Here is a 21,483-nt window from a genome sequence, read left to right as displayed (position 1 = left end):
CCCACCAGGGCTCTGGGGGTGCTGGGCCACCCCTGGGGAGGGCAGGGCAGCAGTTCATTTGTACAAAGGAGCCACCATCTCCGATGTGGTGATAAGGCTGGAAGGACAGCCGGATGCCTCGCACCTGCCTACAAAGGCGGGTGGCTCCTGCCTCACGTCCCACCAGTAGACCCGAGATAGCATCAGCCCAACCGGAGGGCCATCCGTCTTGTCCTACAAAGGCCAGGACAAAGGCCATGTCAGCGGCAGCCTCCCGACCCGGTCAGTGGGGGTCCGGGCCTTCCTGTGCCAGGCGGCTGAGGCCCAGGCCTGAGGCTCCATTGGGATCCTGTTTGGGGGTCCATGGAGAGCAGCCCTCATTGCTCACAGTGCCAGCCAGGTGGAGTGAGGACCACATCTGGCCAGGAGTGAGGACACATCAGCTCCTCATTGGGGCACCCCGGGTCCCCTGTAAGCAGCCTGCGCTGCACTAGGGCAATCACAGTGGAGTGCCCAGCCCTGATTGACAGCCAGAGGTCAGGGGTGACTTAAGGCCCCGAGAAGCCCCTGGCTGGTCTGTGCAGTCCGAGGTGCCTTCCCGCAGTGAGCGGGGGCACGGGGAGGACATGACTTCAGAGACCCTGCACCCCGGGTGCCCACTCACCCCTGCAGGGACGTCCATAGGCCCCACCTTGCATGGCTTAGGCCCTGCCCCACCTGCCGTCCGGAGCCTCTCACTAGGTGCCCAGGGAGTTCCAGGTGGGCCACCGGGCTGGCCTGACCATCCCCACTTCTCCCTGACAGCTCCGGAGGCTGCCACTGGGAAGGCCTCACACACAGAACTGTCCTCAGAGCCACCCCACAGCCCCACACTGACCCCGAAACTGCCGCTTAGAGCATCCTCTCTCTCAACACTGCCCTGCAGTGTCCTCACTGTCCCCAGTGTCCTCACTGTCCCCACAGCCCTCACTATCCCCACACTGTCCGCACTGTCCTCTCTGCCCCACACTGTCCCCAGTGTCCTCACTGTCCCCACACTGTCCCCACACTGTCCCCAGTGTCCTCACTGTCCCCACAGCCCTCAATATCCCCATACTGTCCGCACTGTCCTCTCTGCCCCACACTGTCCCCAGTGTCCTCACTGTCCCCACACTCTCCACACTGTCCTCACTGTCCCCACACTGTGCCGGGTCCTCACTGTCCCCACACTGTCCACACTGTCCTCACTGTCCCCACACTGTGCCGGGTCCTCACTGTCCCCACACTGTCCCCAGTGTCCTCTCTGCCCCACACTGTCCTCTGCCCCACACTGTCCTCAGTGTCCCGTGTCTTACTCCCCACTGTGTCATTGCTGTCCCCAGTGTCCTGTTTACATGCTGTCCAACCTTGCCCACAGTGTGCTACTGTCCCCACAGTTTCATCACTCTTCCCACAGGGTTCCACTGTTCCCACAGTGTCCTGGCTGTCTTCACAGCGTCCTCACAGCGCCCCCTCCCCCACCAGGACACTCACTCCCCAGGGTCCTTCTCCCCACAGTGTCCCCACTGCCCCCCCTTGTCCTGGCTGCCCCACACTGTCTTTGATGTCCCCACTGCCCTCAGTGTCCTCGCTGCCCCACACTGTCTTTAATGTCCCCACTGTCTCCTTGCTGTCTCCACAGCACCACGGTGAGCCGGGTGGCTTGCTGGGCAACTGGGTGGGGTCCCTCAGCACCCAGAGCGCCAGGCCTGACTCCAGCCTTGGAGACCCGCGACCCCCATTGTCCACAAGCCTCGCCACCCTGACCACCCCAACCACTCTGCACACTGGCTACAAGTTTACTGGCTGTTCAAACACAGTCCTCACTGTCCCGTGTCTTCACTGTCCCCAAACTGTCCTCACTGTCCCCAGAGCCCTCATTGCCCACAGTGTCCCCACTCTCCCCAGTGTCCTCACTACCCGAGTGTGTCATTGTCCTTTGGGGCTCCCTCCCCACTTGAACTTCTGTGAGTCAGTGGCTGGGGAGAGTTTACTCACTGACCGCATGTTTGGAGGTTATTTGGGGTGAAGGAAGGTGAGTGTCCCCTTGAACTGCTTCTCAGAGCTTTTTCTGTGGTTTTGGAAAGAGGGTCCCCAGGCTGCAGGTGTAGAGACGGATCAGATCGGGAGAAGGGTTAGGGTTTATTCTGCACTGGAGTTTGGCGTGAGGGACCCGCAGGGTCTGGGCTGCAGTTGGTCCCCAGGGCTTAGTGGTGGGCTTGCAGCAACCGCCCGCTGGACCGGGACCTGCAGACGGGGCGGGGCCTGGAAGATGAAGCCTGGCTGGAGGAGAGTGGCCTCCAGGTTAGGGCGAGGGCTCCTGGGGCAGGGTCCTGTCCAGTTGGCAGGCCCACCTCGCTCAGCGCCGGTCCGTTTCTCCTAGGACTCGCTGTCACCGGCCGGCTCCGCCACTAGCGGGGCGGTCAGCGACAGGCGGTGTATGGCGCGGGCGCGCAGCCTTCGCAAGCGGCGCAGCAGCAGCGCCAACAGCAGCGCGTGCAGCAGCCCGAGGCCGAGCAGCACCAGCTGGGCCGCCAGCGCCCCCCAGCAGAGCGCACCGGTGGAGCAGGCGGCGCGCAGCTCCTCCTCGGTCAGGTAGGGCAGCAGGCGGCCCCGCAGCGCCGGGGGCGCGGCGCAGCGCAGGTCGCGGTAGAGCGCGCGCTCGGGGCGGCCGGCCAGCCAGGCGCGCAGCGGCACCAGGCGGCAGTCGCAGCGCCAGGGGTTGGCGCTCAGGTGCGCCGCGCGCAGCACGGGCAGCCTGTCCAGCAGCCCCAGCGGCAGCGCCGTCAAGTTGTTGCCCGTCAGCACCAGCTCGGTTGTGTCCGGTGGGAAGGCGGCCGGCAGCGAGGCCCACGTCAGCCCGCGGCGCCCGCAGTCCACGCGCGTCCCGGCGCAGCGACAGGGCGCGGGGCAGCCCACGGCCGGGCGGCTCAGCAGCGCGAGCAGCAGGAGCAGTAGGCTCAGCGCCCCGTGCGGCCCTGGAAAGGAAGCGCCGCGGTGAGCCGGGTGGTTTGCTGGGCAGCTGGGTGGGTCCCTCAGCACCCAGAGCGCCGGGCCTGACCTCCAGCCCCGGAGACCCGCGCTCCCCCACTGCTCGCAAGCCTTGCCACCGCGACCACCCGCGCACTGGCTGCAAGTTTCCTCTAAGTCTGACCCCAGTCTCTCCCCACTGCTGCCAAAACGACTGGAGGGCCTCCCAACCCGACTCTGCTCAGGGTGTGGCCTGGCCCCGCCACCAGACTCACCAGAGCCCATGGCGAGAGGATGGCGGCCCGGCTTGCTCTGGAGTGGAGGCGTTTGCCCGAGAACCAGGAGATAAGGCCGCCACGTCCCTCCCAGGCCCCGGCGCTCCTGGTACACCGACCACAGCACAGCTGCCCGGGCCAGAAATAACCCCACGGCTGCCTCCGCAGGCGCTGCGGGCCGCTGATAGAGCCCTATCGCCGGGGCCAGCGCGCCCGAACTTCCTCCCCCACGCGGCCCAGGGGCAAAAGGAGCACTCGGACACCCGCAGCGACGTTCACCAACATTGTTCTCCCGTCACCAGGACAGGAGGGCATTCACAACTTAACAAAACTGGAGGATGGGGCTTGGGGAAGGGTTCATGCGGGTGGAGGGATGGTGGACGGGGCCAAGGGCTAGGGAACCCAGGGCAACAATGATGCTGGGGAGAAGGACCCCCAGCCGCAGGCAGGGAACAGCAGTCTTGGCATGGGGGTGGCCAGGGGATGGCCCACAGCCCACTGCTCCTGGAGCCCTCCCCAAACCACAGCTGTGGGGGAGGGGCAGGGCTGTCACAGGCATCCCAACCCCAAGCTGCCATCCTGGCCTCCTTAGGTCTGGAGGGATCCTAAGTGCCTCCGCTGCTCCATCTGCCTGCTGAGCTACTGGGTGAGGAGGGAAGAGAGGACCTGGCCCGCGTCCACACAAAGTGAGGTCTCAGCATGTGCTGGGTGGCCCACGGGAGCAGGGGGACACAGCTCCCAAGTCTGTGCTGTGACACTGGGTGGGGGAATAGGTCCGAGACCCCGGGGATCTGCTCCCCTCTTCTGCCTGAGTAGGGCCTGGAGCCTGAGGGCCGTGACCTTCTGAGATGGGGTGGGGGGAGAGAATCTCAAAAGTCACAGCCCAACCTAGCTCCTGCTCCTCCAAGGCCAGAGTGAGGGCCATTGCCCAGGCCCCATGGAAACAGATACAAATGAGGGGACGGGCTGATGGTGCGAATAAATTAGGGATGGCTGGGGTTGTGACCCCACGTCTCTGGGTCAGGTCAGGAACAGTCTGGGTCTAGGCCACTCTGGGATTGGGGTTGCATCCAGGCCTGTCAGAGATCCAGATGAATCCAGGGTCGAATCCAGGCCAGTCGGGGTCCAGGAGTGGAAAGAGCCAGTCCAGAAACTGGCAGTATATTCATGGCAACGTAGGGCTGGGGAGGGGTCACTGGTCCTGCATTTGCTGCTTCATCTTCTGCAGCATCTCCTGCATGCGCCTCAGCTGGGAAGTGGGGCAGGAACCACAGAAGGTGGGGTGAGAAATGAGATGGGAGGGTCCTGGCTCAGTTCCCAGCCGCTAGCCTTTCCTCCCACCCCCACCCCAGCTCCATGCCCCACCAACCTCCTCATCCTTCATCCTGATAAGCTTCTCCGTCTCAGCGTCGGGGGTGGGCAGTGGCAGGATGGGGATGGGGCTCTCCATGCGGCTGTCCTGGGTTAATTTGCTGCAGGGTGGACAAGAGGAACAATGCTGCTGGGCAGTCCAGCCAACCTCACCACTACCAAGGCTGCCCTCCTGAGCTCCCACACCTCTGGGCTGGGCTGGGGGGACAAGGTGCTGGGGAGCCGATTTGGGGGCTGGGGCAAGGTTCAAGTCTGGGTGGGCAGCCAGGACGACTTGGTTATAGAGGTGTGTCTGAGGCCAGGAGGTGCACGTCCGGGTTTGGGGGATGGTCACCTGGTCATCTGCTGGATGCAGTGTGCGCGGTAGTTCTCATAGTGCACATCACACGTCACGTCCTTGAGGTCATGCATGTGTGTGCGGATGAGCATGTTTCTCAGCTTCACGAAGTCGCAGTGCGCCTGGTTCTCCACTGTGGGGCAGGAGCGTGCAGTGGGTGGGGCGCCAGCCAGGGTTAGCCTTCCCACCCAGCTTGCGGTGCCCTATGCCTGGACTCACCCTCCACGATCCCCCAGGGGTACAGTCGCCCCCGGACTCGCTGCCCCTTGGCCTCCACCACCGTGTTGCTGCCGATTACCGCAAAGGGCGCACTCTCCTGCGGAGGGGCAGGTGCAAGGGCTCACGCCCAATGAGTATGGGTTAGTGGTTGGAGAGGGGCATGGGCACTCGGCGCCTGGTCAGCTCCACCAGCATCACCATCAGTGGCCTCTCCCCAAAGAGATCCTAGTGGAAACCCCTCCCACCCTCCAGCCTCCCTGCTGCTGGCTGAGGCCAGAGCTGGTGCAGACTACATCCTAGGTGCAAGCATGTCAAACTCGCGGCCGGCATTAACTTAAATGAGGCATGTGGCCCGTTGGCCGCGAGTTTGACGTGCTTGTCCTAGGGCCTATAACCGAGTTTATGCCTCCTAGTGATATCCCTGCTGACTTTGGTTGGGGCCAAGGGTCTGCCCAACCCTGCTCCTGGCCTTGTGACCACTTGTCCCCAGTTTGACCTTGGTCATAACCACTCTAGGTGCTGGGGCACTCAAAGCCACCCCCATCCTCTGTTGCACAGAATTCTGGGAGCCAGTGCATACACAACCAGTGGCTGGTGATTCACGAGGGGACTAAGGAGTAGGGTTGGGGGGATGGGGGCTGGCCAGAAGCTGTGCCTTTGGGCAGGCAGGAACATGGGTGACCCCAGTCCTCTCGGGCTAGGTGAAGAGACTCTACTGCCCAGGCTAAAGACCGCTGTTGCAACCCCCAAGTGGGACCTGGGCACCCTGCCTCCTCCAGGCGCCACGTGAACTGGACTTTAGTTCCCTCCCCGCCCGCTGGACTGCATACTCACTTTCAGTTCCCGATCCTGCTGCTTGAAGTCCTCGTCCTCGTCTGAGTCACACTCAGGGAACTGATACACATGGATCCCGAACTTGTCAATCTCTTCCCGGATCTGCAGTGGGGCAAGGCTGTCAGCTTAAGGGCTGGCAAAGTCCCCCGGGCCTGGTGTGTGGATGCCCGGGGTCAGCACCCCTGGTGCTCTTGGAACCAAGTCCTGGGCCAGACCCACTGCCACACGCTCACCCGCTCCTTCAGCTTCCGGATCTCACAGGGGACCAGACAGTCAGCTTTGGCAATGAGGGGCACGATGTTCACCTTCTCATGCAGAGCCTTCATGAAACCCACGTCCACCGGCCGCAGCCTGCAGGGAGCAGCCAGGGCGGTGAGGGGCTGCTGGGGTCATGGTGGGGTAGGGAGGGGGGGGCTCAGGGAGGAATGGCTATGGAGGCTCTGGTGGCTCTCTGAGGAGGCGGGTGGCCCCTGGCCTCAGGACAGTCACGCACCCGTGCCCAAACGGAGAGATGAAGTACAGGCAGCAATGCACCCGGTTGTCTTGGATGTTCTTGCGGTTGAGGCCGCTCTCGTCACGGAAATACTGCTCAAACTGCTGGTCCACGTAGTCGGTAATGGGCTTCCAGCTGCGGGCAGAGGGTGCGTGAGGCCGGGCTGTGAGGGCAGCATGCTGGCACCAGGGGAGGCTGGGTCAGCTGGGCAGGTACTGCCCCCCAGCCAGGCCTGCCTCACCACTCAGAGTTGTTGACAGCATCCCCGAAGCCCGGCGTGTCCACAATGGTGAGCTTTAGCTTGACGCCCTTCTCCTCAATGTCCACCGTATGCTTCAGGATCTCCACCGTCTGGCTGATGCGCTCTGCGGGGGAGACAGACGCAGCTTGGAGGTGCCTCGCTGACAGGGCCTCCCCCGCACCCTGGGCAGCCAGGATGCTGTTCTCATCCATCCCAGTGTTTTGGCCCCAGCCTCAGGGCCTGACTGTGGTTCAGGCCACTCCTCTGGACCCTGACCAGAAGCCCCATGCTGTGGGGAGGGAGAAGGGGGGATGGGCCTGGAAGGGCACCCCTAGAGGGGTCACACAGGAGGGAATGGTGACCAGTGCCAGGACAGCTTGGGGTTCACTCACCCTCAGCACTGAGAAGCTTCCGGTCCTTGTACAGGTCGGTCAGGAAGAGGCTGTGGACCAGTGTGGACTTCCCCAGGCCCGACTCACCTGCCCACAGATACGTGAAGGAGTCGGATGAGGTCTGAGCGCCCCCGCCCTCCAACAGAACCTGGGCAGCCAGTGGCCCCAGCCACCCCACCTGGGAGCCTGGCCCACTCACCAGCCACCATGAGCGTGAAATCGAAGCCCTTCTTCACCGACTTCCGGTGCACCTGGTTCGGCAGCGTGGCAAAGCCCACGTACTGCTTGTCAATATCCTGGGGGTAGGGGCAGGGCAGGTCAGGGGTACCCTGGGGCTTCTGGGCAGCCCCATGCCGTTCTGCATCCAGCTCCGGCAAAGAGGCAGCAGAGGACAGAGTCCCCAGAGTGGGGCATTTCAATGGCAGAAAGGGGTGAGGCCTGTGGGCAAAGGCCTGGAGGTGGGAAGGCAGGTCAGGGGGTGGCTGGTGAAGGCACCTTTGCCCCAGCCTCAAGGAGGGGCTTTGCAGGGTCCCAAGACTCTGTGTGTGTGTGTGTGTGTGTGTGTGTGTGGAGGGAGCCATGTCTGGCCACAGCGGACACAGGCAGTGTCCTCCCTCGAGTGGTGGACAGAGGACACCAACACTGAGACCCCTGGGACATGCCCAGGCCCTTCATGGGCAGGAGAAGCCTGGCCTCAATACTCACCCCTCGCCAGTGTACCAGGGGGTGGGAGGCCCCGTGGCCCGGATCCAGCCGCGGGGGTGGCGGCTGCAGCGGCGCTGGAGCAGGGCTATTTATAGATCCCGGCGCGGAGCCTCCCCCGCCCCCGCGGGTCCGCGCCCACCACCTGTGGACCTGACCCCGTGGGCCCGTCGCACCCCAGGGCCCGGGACGCTGACCCACATTCCACTCCCCGCCGCACACACCTTGAGCCGCCTCTGCGCCTGGGTCCGCGGCGACAGCAGCTGCTCCACCAGGCGGTCCTGGGGTGCTGCCAGGGAATCCATCACAGCGACACCCCCAGACCCAGCGGGCGCCTTCGGACCCCAAACCGGGTCAGGCCGACACGGGCCCGACGTTCTCGGCGGGGACTCAAACGCGGTAGTGCCTCGAAGCCCTGCTCTCGGTCCCGTTTCAGGGACACAGGGACCGAGGCCGGGAAACCAGACGTGGCCCACCCGGGGCGCCGCCGACCCCGGAGGCCGCGCGAGCCATCCCCCTGCCTCTGCGGACCCGCCCCGAGACGCGCGGCGTCGCCACCGCCGGCCCCGCTCCGCACGCGAACCGGAGGCGGGGCTGCGCGGAGTCGCCCCGCCCGCCGTCGCCGGGAAACGGTCGCCTGGAAATTGGGCCGCGGGCGGAGCCACCGACAGCTGCTGCGGGGGGCAGCGGGGCACGCGGCGCGGGCAGGGAACCCCGCGGCCGGACTCGCGGCCTCGGTCCAGGCGCCGGGACAGCGGGGTGAAGGCGGGGGGAGGGGAGGAAGGGGAGGTCGGGTCTCACCGGCGGGCCGTTGGGGGCGGGGAGGGGGGGACTGTGGCCGCTGTGTCCCGCCCCCCAGAGCTGCGCTGTAGCGTCTGTCCGCCAGAGGGCGCCGAAGGCCGCTCCGGGGCCCCACGCGCACTCACTCGCGACCGGCCCATGCACCCCACTTTCCCTCGCAGACTCCACCCAAAACCGCCGGCGATGACACGGCGTCCGGACTACCCACGGGCACACCCCTCCCGTCACGGCCTCCTCCCCTCGGCTGGAGGCTGAACTGCCCCTCCCCCTCGTGTGTGCGTGTTTGTGTGTATGTTTGGGGCTACGTAACCAGCGTGGCCCCCAAGACATGTGAGGGAAACGGACGAGGACAGAGCCCACCTCCTGAGCCTGGACCTGTCCCCACCCTCCCTTCCCCCACTGCTATATCCACCCCCTCCCAGGCCCAAGGAGACTTGGAGCGGGAAGGAGCCAGTCAGATCTCTAGCCACCTACCCCGTTCCACCTCTGGAAATTTGGGAGCTGCGGCCAGCATGTCGCTCCACTAACCTGAAGGCCACGAATGCGCTGTCATGGCTGTCCCCAGCAAGCTCTTGCCAGCAGAGGTGGAGGTGTGTGGAGTGGGACCCCCCCCTCTCCCCGCAGCCATTCCCTCTGAGCCTCTCTGACTGCTCTGACCCACAGAACTGGGCACACAGGGACCGGAGAGCTCCAGCAGCTCAGCCCTTACCCCGATGTGGCCACCCAGGAACCACAGTGGTCTCCTGAGCACCAAGCCCTCCCATCCCCTCCAGTTCCCACCTAGAATCTGAACGGGAGGGAGGTCTGGCAAGGAGCTCTGGGGTATGAAGAGGCTGCCCCCCTAGACTGTGTGTGTCAGTAGGGACAGGAGGCCCCGCAGCTTCCCCCTCCCCAGCCCTGGATGAGGAGCCTCTGTCCCCTGGGCCAGGCTGGTGGTGCTGCCGTGGGGCCTGGAGCCGCTGGCACCTGATGAGGAGTCGGCCCACAGCGGGGAACAGGGGAGTTTTTCATCTGAGAGGAGAGTGTGGAGAGTGGGGAGCCACAGGGCCCCAAGCTCTTTCAGACAGGCCCCCAGTCCTGGCTCCAAGAAAGCCTCCTCACTGGCCACGCTGACCTGCAGGAGGCCTCTGGGCTGAGTCCACTTTAGACATGGCGCTCAGCCCAACGCCCACCCAGAAGTCTGGCATTTCAGGCCCAGGGCATCTCCAGGAAGACAGACAGACCTGGGTCTGGGCTCAGGCTGAGAGGGAGCCTCCGCACCCCACAGCCCGGTGTCTAGCAGAGCCTGTGGCTCCCAGATCGCCTCATCGTCCCCACTGGTAAGGCCCAGCCTCTGGGAGGCACAGGCCGGGAGGGTGAGTCTCACTCCCAGCTCCCAGCTTGCCTGCCCCATGACCCAACTGTGCCCAGACCGGGCCAGCGGGCTCCCAGGGAGAGCCCCGGAGAAGGGGCCCAGCCACCGCCTCTCCCTGGCCCTGAAGCACAACAAATCCTCCTCAGGGCTTCCCGAGCCCCAGACACAGCTGCGCCCACCTCCTCCTGCAGCCCGAGACTCTCGAGGCATTTCCATTCTTAGAATCACCCGCGTCCGCTCTGGAAGCAGTCGCCAGAGCCAAGAGAGCCCCCATCACTGCCTGAGCCTGGGCGGGGATTGGAGGGAGGGCGCAGAGGGCCACCAGAGCCCGCCCTCCTTCCTGGGATGGGGTGGAAGCACAGAGAGCCACCCCCTTCCAGTGGCCAGAGTGTGGACAGGCCGCGGCTCAGTAACACCAACAACGGTAACAGCAAAGCCACATGTGCTCCTGCCCCAAACACCTGGCTCTCTAGCCCGGCTCCCGGGTCTCCCGCCCTCCCCCCGCTAGCTGCATGGTGCCCTCTCCCTCAGGTCCTAGGGGCAGGGGATGGGTTAGGCTGGCACCTAGCTGACTTCAAGGTGGGGGGGGGGCAGACACAGGCCTGAAGGAACTCACACCTCGGCAAGAAGGGCCCTAGGTGGTGCTGGGCGGCAACTGCCTGGCCAGTGGCTGCAGGCCCGGAAGCCATGGGGGCTGACCTCCCAGGCCTTCCCTCTCTCCCTCAAACAATGGCCTGGCGGTGTGTGTCCCTGCATCTCAGGCAGTGTCCAAGCCGCCAGTGATGGGGAGGCAGTTCCCGGCCTGGGCTCCCTGGGGAGCCCCTCACTGGCAGGGTGAGGTTGACACGGGGCCCCTCCCCACGAACCTCAGGAGTCCCAGGGCAGGGTGTGTCCCTGCCAGGAGACTGGTATCAGGCTGCCAGTGACTCCCAACTGGGCTGTGCCTAGCCCACCTGCCTCACCCTGAGCCCGCACTTCGGGGTTCCACCCAGCATCTGCCTGCTGTAGGAGCCTCCATCCTCACCAGGGCTGCCAGGCCACCCTGGTGCGAGGCTGGGCCTGTCTCTTCTCCCACAAACAAGCCAGAGAGGCCCCAGCAGGGCTGCTCCAGAGCCCCAGCCCACCAGGTCGCCCACCCCCATCTCCCTCTCTGGGCTTCCAGCTCTGTTCCACCCTGACTCCGCCTGGGGTTCACAGTGGGTGCCCAGACCAGCCTCCTGCCGGGTCCGGGAGGGTGCAGACCAAGCCAAGGGCTTCGGATGGCCACGAGGTAGGAAGACCCTTGCTGGGCTCGGGGATGACTCAGACCAGGCCCTGGAGGCTCCCAGCCTGGAGAAGAGGCCTGGCCACAGACCAGCCCACTCCAACTGGTGTGGAGGGAGAAAGGGGCGTCAGAGGCAGAGGAGTGGGGTGGGGTGGGCGAAGGCTCCCCTATGGGGCTGCTCAGGGTCTCTGTGCTGGCTGATGAACACAGAGACCCCGCCCCGGGGGCCCCCAGCCTGTGGCCTGCCGTAACCAATGGCCTCACTCTGGACCCTCAGTAGGCGGCCAGGTCAGCCCGAGGATGCAGGCGCTGGACCAGTGGGAGGGCACCTGGCCGGTCCACCCATCCTGGGAGGAGTGCGCGCTCCGCTGTGAGGGTCAGAGGCCAGGCCCCGCGGCAGCATGGTGCCCACTCCTCCCACCCGCAGCCCTGGGCACTGCAGCACCGCCCGCCCGCCCGGCTGACAATCGGTTATCGCGACAGGGTGGGGTGCGGGCCGGCGGGGGCGGGGTCTCTCCTGGGCGCCCGCAGCGTGGGTGCCACAATAGGTGACAGCCAGCCCGGTGGTCGGAGGCGGAACGCACGTACCTGCTTGTCCTCTGCTGGGTCGGGGTCGGGGACGGGTCGGCGTCCGGGTCCGGGCGGTTCCGGGCCGGCGGGCGGGGGAGAGACGGAGAGAGACGGTGAGAGACGGGCGGGCGGCGGGGACAAAGGCGCGCGCGGGCGGGCGCCAGGCTCACCTGGAGTCGCCAGCTTGCTCTTGTACCGCAGTCCTGTGCTCATGGTGGCCGCCGGTGGGGGACGTGCGGCGGCGGGCGCGCGGGCGGGCGGGCGGGCGGGGCGGGGCGCGGCGAGGAGCGGCGAGGCCGAGGCCGGGCTGCGGGGTGACCGGCCCTCCGCGCGCCGCCGCCCGCCCCGCCCGCGCGCCCGGCAGCCAATCGGCGCCCGCCGCGCCCACGCGCGACCCGGCGCGGCCCGCGGGGGCGGGGACCCCGGCGCCCCCCACCCGTCCCGGCGCCGGCAGCCTGGCGGCCACGCCCTCCCCTCCATCCGTCAGGGGCAGGGTCCCCATCCCCACCGCCCCGCCTCCCTCGTCCCTTTGCCGGCCTGGACTGCGACTCCCGCTCCCCTGGCCCCCAGTCCCAACCTGGGCCTCTGACCACCCTGCCCTGTGGCCCTTCCGTCAAACTTGGCCCTTGGGGGCTGGCTGCCTCATGCCAGCTCCTGCTCTGCAGCCCCCCCTGCTTGGCAGACCCAGAGGGACCCTGGCGTGCTGAGCTGCAGGGCAGCGAGGGCCGCTGGGAAAAGAGGTCCAGGGCTTGCGCCCCCTTTGCATGCGAGGAAGCCGAGGCCCCGGACCTGCGGTGAGTACACGGAACCCACAAACACGAGTGCCCCCCGTTCTCCTTGTCACTTCACACTGCTGGTGCCCTCAGCCTGGACCTTCCTGGGGCGCTCCCCGGTGGCACACCTGGAGCCTCTAGTCCCTCAGGAAGGGACAGTCAGGCCTGTGGGCACCACCTCTCCAGGTTAGGAGGGAGGTGGCCTGCTGTGCCCTCCACAGACAGGAGACCCTCCTCCCGCTCCAGCCCCTCGTGTGCCCCTTGCTTCCTCCATCCGCCCAGGGGGCAGGGGAAAGAGGGTCCAGGGCTCCGACATCTCTGAACCACCAGCCCACGGTCTATACGTGTGAAAGTCACAGCAGCAGCTGGGTCACTCTGCCCTTTCTGTGGCCAAAGTCCGCCCTTCCCAGCACCAGGAACCTCAGTCTGGTCCAGACCAGTGAGGACACTTCCCTGCCCCAACCTTTAAAGCGTCGGGACCCGGTGTTCGAATTCAGAATTCTTTGTATATATTATACATTATACGACACCTCTCTGGAACCTGGGGCTGGGCCTCGTCATGACACATTAAGACTTTTGTCAGGGAGCACTACTCCTCAAAGGAACCGGGAAAGGGGGGGGTGGTGGAAACCATAATAAATGGCTACACGTCAGGTCAGTTTGGGTGCGGCTTTGCCACCAAGTTTGAAAAACCTTGACGTTTCAGAGCTTTGGAGAACTCGAAATTGTGGATAAAGGAATGAGGATGGAACACTTGAGGGGCCAGGGAAGACTTCTGGGCCTTCATCAGCCCTGAGGGGCTCTGTGGGAACCCTGTCTCGGGGGGCCTGTAGCTTTGCAAATGGTTCAGTTGGTCAGCGAACACTTGGATATTTAGCACAGACTGTCCCGTGCAAGCCTGTGCTTGTGGGGACAAAGGAGGAAAAACAGAAGCCTGTCCCTGACTAGGCAGACATGCCCCTGCAAAGGGCCCTGACAGCGCTGCCCTCCCCGGGGCTCAGGGGAGGGGGCTCCAGGCAGCCCGGGGTCAGCGGGTTTGAAACAGGCCTTGAGGAGAGTGGACTGCAGCTCAACAGCTTGGCCAGAGGATGCGAGGTGCACGAGAACAAGATTCTGAGGGTTTTTTTTTCTTTTGTTTTATTCTTATTGATTTCAGAGAGGGAGAGAAAGAGAGAAGCATCCATGATGAGAGAGAATCATTGATTGGCTTCCTCCTGTACACTCCCTACTGGGGATCAAGCCCACAACCCAGGCATGTGCCCTGACTGGGCATCGAACCCGTGACCTCCTGGTTCTTAGGTCGACGCTCAACCACGGAGCCGTGCCAGCCAGGCACGATTCCGAGTTTTGAAGCCGTTCTAGAGATGTGAGGCAGGAGAGACAAGGCGCACCACATAAACACGATTCTTATTAAGTGTGCTCCAAAAGATCACGGACAGAATGCAGCTGGGTTAGAGAAGGGCAGCATTTTACGCCTGGAGAACCGTGTGGAGGACGGGCAGCTGCTTCCCGGAAGGAGAAGTCGGGGAAGGCCAGGGTCAAAGCTGCTCCTTGCCCCGGGGCTGTGGTCACCCCTGACTGTGAGTCCAGGGGGCAGCCCCGAATCCCACCACAGACACACCAGCGCTGCCCCTGCCTGGTTGAGAGACCCTCAGGATGGCAGCACCCATTGCTCGATATTGTTGGAATCTGTCTGGGATATCGTTGGAGTCAGGACATGGGCCAGGAGGGCACTGGCCAGCAGATTCGTAGGATGCGCCTCCCGTTCTGCCCAGTGGGACAGAAAGGTCTCTCTCACTTCTCCCAGCCTGGACACTGCCAGTGGAATGGTCTAAGGTTTAGACTCTAAGCAAAGCCCTCAGACAGCTCTTGTCCATCAACGAGCACAGGGAGAAGGGTCAGGAGCAGCAGGGTGGGGCCCGGACAGGCCACCTTTACCTACTTCTGAGCTGTGGTCCCCGGAGCGGGACTGCGTCTGCTTCCCCAGCAGGCAAAGTGCTGGCTGTGATACAGAGAGCAGTAAACAGACTCCTGGGTGGGAAAAAAAAAAAAATGCTACTTTTTAATTCATAAGGAAAAGAAGTTAATGAGTACAAATATAAGCTACACCCAGAAAAATCTGTTCAACCAACTTGGGCTACAAATAGCTTGACGCTTTTCAGACAACACACACACACACACACACACACACACACACACACACACACTTTTAGTTAAATTCTCAAGAGGCCGCATTTAGCCCGGTGGTGTCTCTCTCCCCTCTGCTCAGACTCGTGGGTGTCTGTGTGGTCACATCAGACGGAAGGAGCCTGTGGGGAGATGGTGACAAACGGACAAGTGAGCGGTAGGCGACGCAGGTGCCAGGGCCCAAAGGCTTGCTGCAAGTGACACACATGTTGGGTGGAGCAGGGGCCACTGATGACAAAGTCTAGAATATTCAGTCCATCTGAGGACAAGGCAGAGGCCAAGCTGAGCGAAGCAGGTGAGATGCTGAGACCCCCCTCCCGGGGATCGGAGGGAAGGGACCTGCTGGGCATGCTGGCCCACAGAGGGCAGACTGTGTCCTGGAGGAGAGGGGACAATGAGAGGGGGCATGTCCCTTTACCTGGACAGAGGCACAGCAAGGAAGGACCTTACATCCGTTCAAAATGCATCGAATCCAGCCCTAGCCGGTTTGGCTCAGTGGACAGAGCGTCAGCCTGTGGACTAAAGGGTCCCGGGTTCGATTCCCTGACAGGGCACATGCCTAGGTTGTGGACTCGAACCCCAGTAGGGGGTGTGCAGGAGGCAGCCAATCAATGATTCTCTCTCATCATTGATTTTTCTCCCTCTCCCATCCTCTCTGAAATAAATAAAAATATCAAAAATAATAGAAAAAAAATGATTTTAATCCACTCAAGAGAAATCTCCATAACTTGAAATAAAAACCTGGCCTGCATTAGGATGGCACACGGGGCCAAAGACCCTGCGAGGTTGCAGACAGTGCCGTGGCCTGGTCCACGCGCTCTGGGAGCTGGGGGCTGGGTGGGCAGCGTGCAAAGACAAGACCCAACCTTCTCTTTGGGACGTTAGAAGCCAGGAGCCCTGAGATACCCCTTCCTGCTCTGACTGCCCCCCTGGAGAAGCCCTGGTGGCGGGGAGACGCTCCCCACGCCTGGCAGCTTGTGGGACCCTCCCCGGGGGAAGGTCTGGGGAGGCCCAACGTAAGGCTCGAAGCTGTGAGTCACCCAGCTCACCCCAACTGTAGGGTGTGGGGTCAGTGTGCAGAGCAGGCCGAAGCCCAGTGAGGACCCAGAAAAGGACCTACTGCTCTGGCCGAAGGAGGGCGCTCTGCTCAGGGTCCCTCCATGGCGAGCACCCTGCCCTGAGGCTGCCTTCTCCCCGCCTGCTGTCAGCTCCCCACCTGCTGTCAGCTCCCTGCCTGTTCCCCTCCCTCCTGCCACACTGTCCGGGGCACTGCTGTGCTGCAGCCACCTGCTTCTGGCTTGGGGGACTGTACCCCAATGTCCAATATCCCCCTCCTCCACCCCTGTTCCTCAGTGTGTGATGCAGGGCTGTGGAGGGCAGTGCAGGCTGGGGTCAAGCGTCAGGGTCTCCTGCCAGCAGATGCTGAAACCTGGCTTCCCCAGCGGGCTCACAGGGTAGCTCCTAGTCCGCTGCCGGTGAATTCAACCCCCCCGCCCCACCTCCACCGAGGATGACGGGAGCAGGGCCCAGGGCACTCTGCAGCCCTCTGCCTACAGGGTCCTCTCCGGGACAGCCCGACCCCGGCTGGGAATGGGCGCTGTGCCCACGCATAGCCCGGGAATCAGAGTGCGGCATGTGCTAAGACCAAACAGCTGAAGCCAGGCCTCCAGGCCCAGCCCTCCCTCCGGCAAACGGGTGTGACGTGCTCCCAGCCCGGCCAGGGCCCTGTCCCTGTGAGGCAGCCCTGTCTGACCCTGAACTCTATCAACCGGATGGCCCAGATGCCCTCCTGACCCCGCTTTTGTCTGCTTGGGGGCACTGCTCCCACGCCCATCCTTGCTAGTCCTGTTGTCCTGGCTCAGCCGTACCTGCGAGAAAACCTGAAACCATCCAACACCCGGGGCTGCGGGCAGCCGGGCCGCCCTGCCTGCTGACTCACTCTCTGCCCGCAGCTCCGGGCTTCCCTGTGCCCTCTGCCCGGACCGCCGTCCCCGCCCCACGGGCCTCGGGGAGCCCAGGCTGAGGCGCCATCCCCAGTCCTTCCTGGCCTGTGTGAGGGGGTGTGGGGCCTGGAGCTCTGGGGAGGGGGCGGGCGGCTGTCTCCGAGCACACAGGGAAATGTGTCTGCAGGGACGGGCGACAGAGAACGCTTTTCTTGATCTCCTCGTGAGTAAATGTGCGGGGTCAGGACACACACGGGTTCCCCTCCCCGGTGGAGACAGGCCGATTCAAGAGCGGAGTCCCAGCAGCTGCCCCTGCCAGGAGGGCCTGCCCGGCTGTTAAAGCAGCCTGTGTGTTGCTGGGGACAGAACAGGGTTCCAAGTGGGGCAGAGCCTCGGGCGACACCACATCCCCCATTCACTGGGCAGCGAGAGGAGGGCTACAAAAAGGCGCCTGTGCTCCGGGGCGGGGAGCCAGCCTGGGGCCTGGGACCGAGGACCCAGCGCAGTGGTGGGCGCCCCCTGCAGTGCAGGGCGTGGGGCTCCGGGAGAGGACACACGCAGAACAGCCAGGGCTGCGGCCAGAATGCAGGGACCCTGAGTGCCTGGTGGCTCGGTAGGGAGAGCTGCCTGACCATGTGCCCCCTCTCCCCAAGGCCCTCCAAAGGGGTCGACCAGGAGGCGGGACATGACCTCGCCTACGCCTAAGGCGTCCTGACACCCCCCGAGGCTCTCTGACCTCAGTGCAGTTCTGAGGTTTCGTGAAAAGCCAGAGGTAGAGATATGAAATGGTGCCAATGTGGAGATTCCCCCAGAGGCATTCATGCTTTAAAAAAAAAAATCCCACGGGAACACGTGCTTGCGAAAGGCAGAACGTGGGGCCACAGCTCTGGTGACCTAGATCCCCAGGCAGCCAGCCAGGCCCTGTGGGAAGCTCACACCCCTCCCTGTGACCTGCCTCTCTGCCTGGGGAAGGCCAAGCGTTGGGGTTCCAAAGGCTGGCTCCAGCTACCCACTGCACCCCAGCTCCCAGGTCTGCCCCTTGAGCATCATCAAGCCAGAGATGGATCAGAATACCCCGGAATAAGCCGGCTGCAGCGAGGGCTGCAGGCCCCACCACCCAGCCACCCAGGCCCTGACCCTGGCACCCCACCCTGTGCATGCTGGGCTGCAGGGCACCGCTCCACCCAGGGAGGGGAGGCGGGTGGCTGTGCAAGTGCAAATGTGCTGCTGGTCACACCCAGGTGAGAAGGCGCCGCCAGAGTCCTCAGAGCTGGAGTCTGTCAGCTGGTTTCCTTGGTTTCTGGTGACTGGCCACACCTGGGTGAGGGCAGGGACCGGAGGTCTCAGCTGCATGTCCGTCCTTCCTTCCCTCCCCAGTCCTCCTCCTGGCTGCAGGCCCTCCCGGCTTCCTCTGCTTCCCCAGGCACACATCAGAGGAGGGGGGCCAGGAGGGCAGGCAGGGATGGGAGGGGCCCTGCCATTCTGATGCCTGGGTGGGGCCTCCTGCTGCCCCCTCCAGGGTAAGGGCGGGGCCTCTGGACTCCCTCTTTCTGCTCCCAGTTGGCCTCAGTCCCCACAAGGCTTTCCCTGTACCAGGCCCACAACAGGCCAGAGCCACACGAAACCCTTGGGGAGGGCTCCCCGTTGGTGCTGAAGTCTGTGCCTGTCCTCTCCCTGTTCCAAAGGCTGTCTTCATTCATTCATTCATTCATTCATTTTTATTGATTTCAGAGAGGAAGGGAGATAGAAACATCAATGATGAGAGAGAATCATTGATTGGCTGCCTCCTGCACGCCCCCTATTGGGGATCAAGGCCACAACCTGGGCCATGTGCCCTGACCAGGAATTGAACCTCCTGGTTCAGAGGTCGACCTCAACCACTGAGCCACGCCCACCAGGCCCAAAGGCTGTCTTTAAATTGGAGCCTGTGGGGGCTGCTGAGAGGCTGATGAGAGCCACCATCAGGGTTCCCCATAGATGAGAGTGGGAGGAGACGGAGCCCCCAGCCAGGCTGCCTTCCAGGAAGGGCCCCTAAGCATCACCAGAGGCTCCAAATGGCATGTGGGAGGCACAGGCCTGGCCACCAAGCCTCAGCATGTCTGGCCAGCGTCCCATCGGGTGTGGCTGAGAGGCCTCAGCAGGTGGCTTTTGGGAGCCGGACCTGGGGACACCCAAGTGGGACCGGGTAGGAAAAAGGAGTCACCGGCAGTCACTCCCCTCTCCCAAGCTTTTACCAAAGGCTTATTTTTGCAGCCAGGACTCTCCTCAACCACCACAGGGGCCAATGTGTTCTGAGGGGCGAACTGTCCCCCACTCTCCACTCGCACCTGATGAGCAGCTATGCTCAGCCTCCTCGGCAGGACCCACCGCCCATGTGCTAAACCGGTTCTCCCTCGGGACTTCCCAGTCAGCCGTGCGCAAGGTGAGGGCACAGTGTGGGCAGGACTGGTGCCTCCCACCTGCACAGCGGCCACCTGCCCTGCCCGGCCACGTCATACAGCAGCACAGGCAGGAGGAAGGGGACGGTCAGCATGTCACAGGCCCCCATGAAACACTGACCATGGGCCTGAAGGGAGGGGCTGGGCCACGAGGGCTGATGGCAGAGGGGTCCTGGGCAGGCAATGGCCAAGTCGGGGTCCAGGAGAGTGGACACGTAAGGGGTGTGCATCATGAGAGCAGGAGAGCATTGCTGGGCTGGTCTCCCACTTGTGCCGCAGGGAGCAGGGCCAGCATGCCGGGCGTGGGCCTTGCTGCCAAGACAGCCACAACGGTTCTGTCTGCCCCCCTGCCCAGAGTCTGGCTCCAAGATTCCCATGGCAGACACCCGTTTAACCAGGGGTCCAACCAGAGCACCTCTGAGCCCTCAGATGCCCTGCCCGGGACCGGCGCCTCGCCGTGCTGAGGTCTGGAGCAGGCCCGCCGCGGTCTCCTCGTCTGTGTCCATGGCGTCTGTTTGAGCTGCACCTGGTCTTTGAGGTTATTTTGAGGAAAGAAAAGAGACGTCCCATTTGTGACAACGTGGATGGACCTTGAGGCCATTATGCTACATGAGAGAAGTCAGACAGAGAAAGGCAAATACTGCCAACGTGTTCTGAGGTGTGTCCTGGCCCCCCCCCGCCCCGATGATCAGTGATGTCATTTTTACATTTTAAATTTAAGTCCATGATTCCATTTTGAGTTAATTTTTGTATAAGGTGTGAGATTTAGGTTGAAGTATTTTTTTATTTGTTTGGCCTATCAATGTCCAATTGCTCCAGCAACATTTATTGTATCCTTCCTTCATTGACTTACTTTTGAAATTTTGTCAAAAACCAGTTGGGCATTTTTTAAAAATATATATTTTATTGATTTTTTTTACAGAGAGGAAGAGAGAGGGATAGAGAGTTAGAAACATCGATGAGAGAGAAACATCGATCAGCTGCCTCCTGCACACTCCCTACTGGGGATGTGCCCTCAACCAAGGTACATGCCCTTGACCAGAATTGAACCTGGGACCCTTCTGTCCGAAGGCCGACGTTCTAGCCACTGAGCCAAACCGGTTAGGGCCAGTTGGGCATTTTTATGCGGATCTCTTTCTGGGTTCTCTATTCTGTTTCACTGATCTCTGTGTCTATCCCTCTGCTAATCGCACCCAGTTGTAATTACTGTAGCTGTAGAGTGCATCGTGAAATCAGGTAGATTTCTTCCCACTCCAGCAAGGTTGCAGAGTCCAAGATCAACATAAAAAAATTAATTGTATATCTATATCCTAATTTCTGTGGGCCAGAAATTCAGGAGGGCTTTGCTGGGCAGTTCCTGTGATTTCAGGCAGAGAATGTAAAGAACTGGAGCAGCCCTTTCCACGAAGTCTCAAGGCTGCTTCGTGTTATCTCTGCAGGGGGGCTGGCCTGGCAGCCGACAGCAGTGGCTTCCAGACTCTGAGGACAAGAGCTCCAGCACCTGAGGCAGACACTGCGTTGTCTTCTATGCCCCGGCCTCGGAAGTTGTGGGGCGTCACTTCTGCTGTTACCTGTTCTTTACAAGACAGAATGTGATCACCTACACTCAAAGGGGCGTGTCAAGGTTCTAGTAGAACATGTGGGAGGGAAACATGGCTGTGGCCATCTTTGACAAACACAGTCTAGCCCGGCCGGTGTGGCTCAGTGGTTGAACGTTGACCTATGAACCAGGAGGTTATGGTTCGATTGCCAATCAGGGCAACATGCCCAGGTTGCAGGCTCCATCCCCAGAGTGGGGCGTGCAGGAGGCAGCCGACCGATGATTCTCTCTCATCACTGATGTTTCTATGTCTCTCTCCCTCTCCCTTCCTCTCTGAGATCAATATATATTTACTAAAAAAAGAAAAATACATTCTATGAAAATCTCATCTTTTTGTTGATCAATCTTTTATCTCTCTGTTCTACAGACCGGATAATTTATATTGACCTGTCTCTGGCCAGCAGTGTGGGGGTGAATGAAGCGGGTGGTGTGGAGACTCCCCATCTATTGAGTTACAATGGGCCTGAGGGACTAGGGCAGGACAGTGGAGAAGAGAGGGGCCATTCGAGTGTGTGGTCAGGGGTGGCTACACCAGGCGTGGGGCAGAAGGAGGGACGGGAGGAAAGTGTGTCCCTAGAGCCTGTTGCCCCTAGCATGCCTCTGAGACATCGTGATGGGTCCATGAGGCTGGGCTCCACCGGGGGAGGTCCCGGGGGCCCTGGGCTGGGGGGTGGGGGGTGGCAGGGCCCAGAGATGGAGCGGGGAAGCCGGGGGAGAGCAGC

At 62.7% G+C, this 21,483-nt stretch overlaps 2 protein-coding genes across 5 annotated transcripts; both read right to left on the bottom strand.

The window, feature by feature from the left end:
* Nucleotides 1–2,128: 2,128 nt before the first annotated feature.
* Nucleotides 2,129–3,368, bottom strand: GP1BB (glycoprotein Ib platelet subunit beta). Its single transcript, XM_079762517.1, has 2 exons — nucleotides 3,243–3,368; nucleotides 2,129–2,975 (listed from the first exon to the last, which is right to left on the bottom strand). Exons 1-2 carry the CDS (start codon nucleotides 3,250–3,252, stop codon nucleotides 2,377–2,379), a joined length of 609 nt encoding a protein of 202 aa, XP_079618643.1. The 5' UTR covers nucleotides 3,253–3,368; the 3' UTR covers nucleotides 2,129–2,376.
* A 175-nt stretch (nucleotides 3,369–3,543) lies between these two features.
* On the bottom strand, nucleotides 3,544–12,065 carry SEPTIN5 (septin 5). Of its 4 annotated transcripts, XM_079762516.1 has the most exons (12): nucleotides 11,991–12,058; nucleotides 11,839–11,849; nucleotides 7,329–7,425; nucleotides 7,130–7,216; nucleotides 6,738–6,861; nucleotides 6,497–6,631; nucleotides 6,237–6,354; nucleotides 6,004–6,105; nucleotides 5,170–5,266; nucleotides 4,948–5,083; nucleotides 4,612–4,714; nucleotides 3,555–4,491 (listed from the first exon to the last, which is right to left on the bottom strand). In XM_079762516.1, the coding sequence occupies exons 1-12, from the start codon at nucleotides 12,031–12,033 to the stop codon at nucleotides 4,435–4,437; spliced, it is 1,110 nt and encodes a 369-aa protein (XP_079618642.1). In that variant the 5' UTR covers nucleotides 12,034–12,058; the 3' UTR covers nucleotides 3,555–4,434. The 4 variants fall into 4 exon arrangements, with proteins under 4 accessions (XP_079618639.1, XP_079618640.1, XP_079618642.1 ...); XM_079762514.1 differs by having other exon boundaries at nucleotides 3,547–4,491; nucleotides 11,839–12,065; XM_079762515.1 differs by lacking the exons at nucleotides 11,839–11,849; nucleotides 11,991–12,058 and adding an exon at nucleotides 8,056–8,896.
* Nucleotides 12,066–21,483: the final 9,418 nt, after the last annotated feature.

This window comes from Cnephaeus nilssonii (genome assembly GCF_951640355.1).
Source record: "Cnephaeus nilssonii genome assembly, chromosome: 22".
NCBI lineage: Eukaryota > Metazoa > Chordata > Mammalia > Chiroptera > Vespertilionidae > Cnephaeus > Cnephaeus nilssonii.
This window is presented reverse-complemented; position numbering and strand designations above follow the sequence as displayed.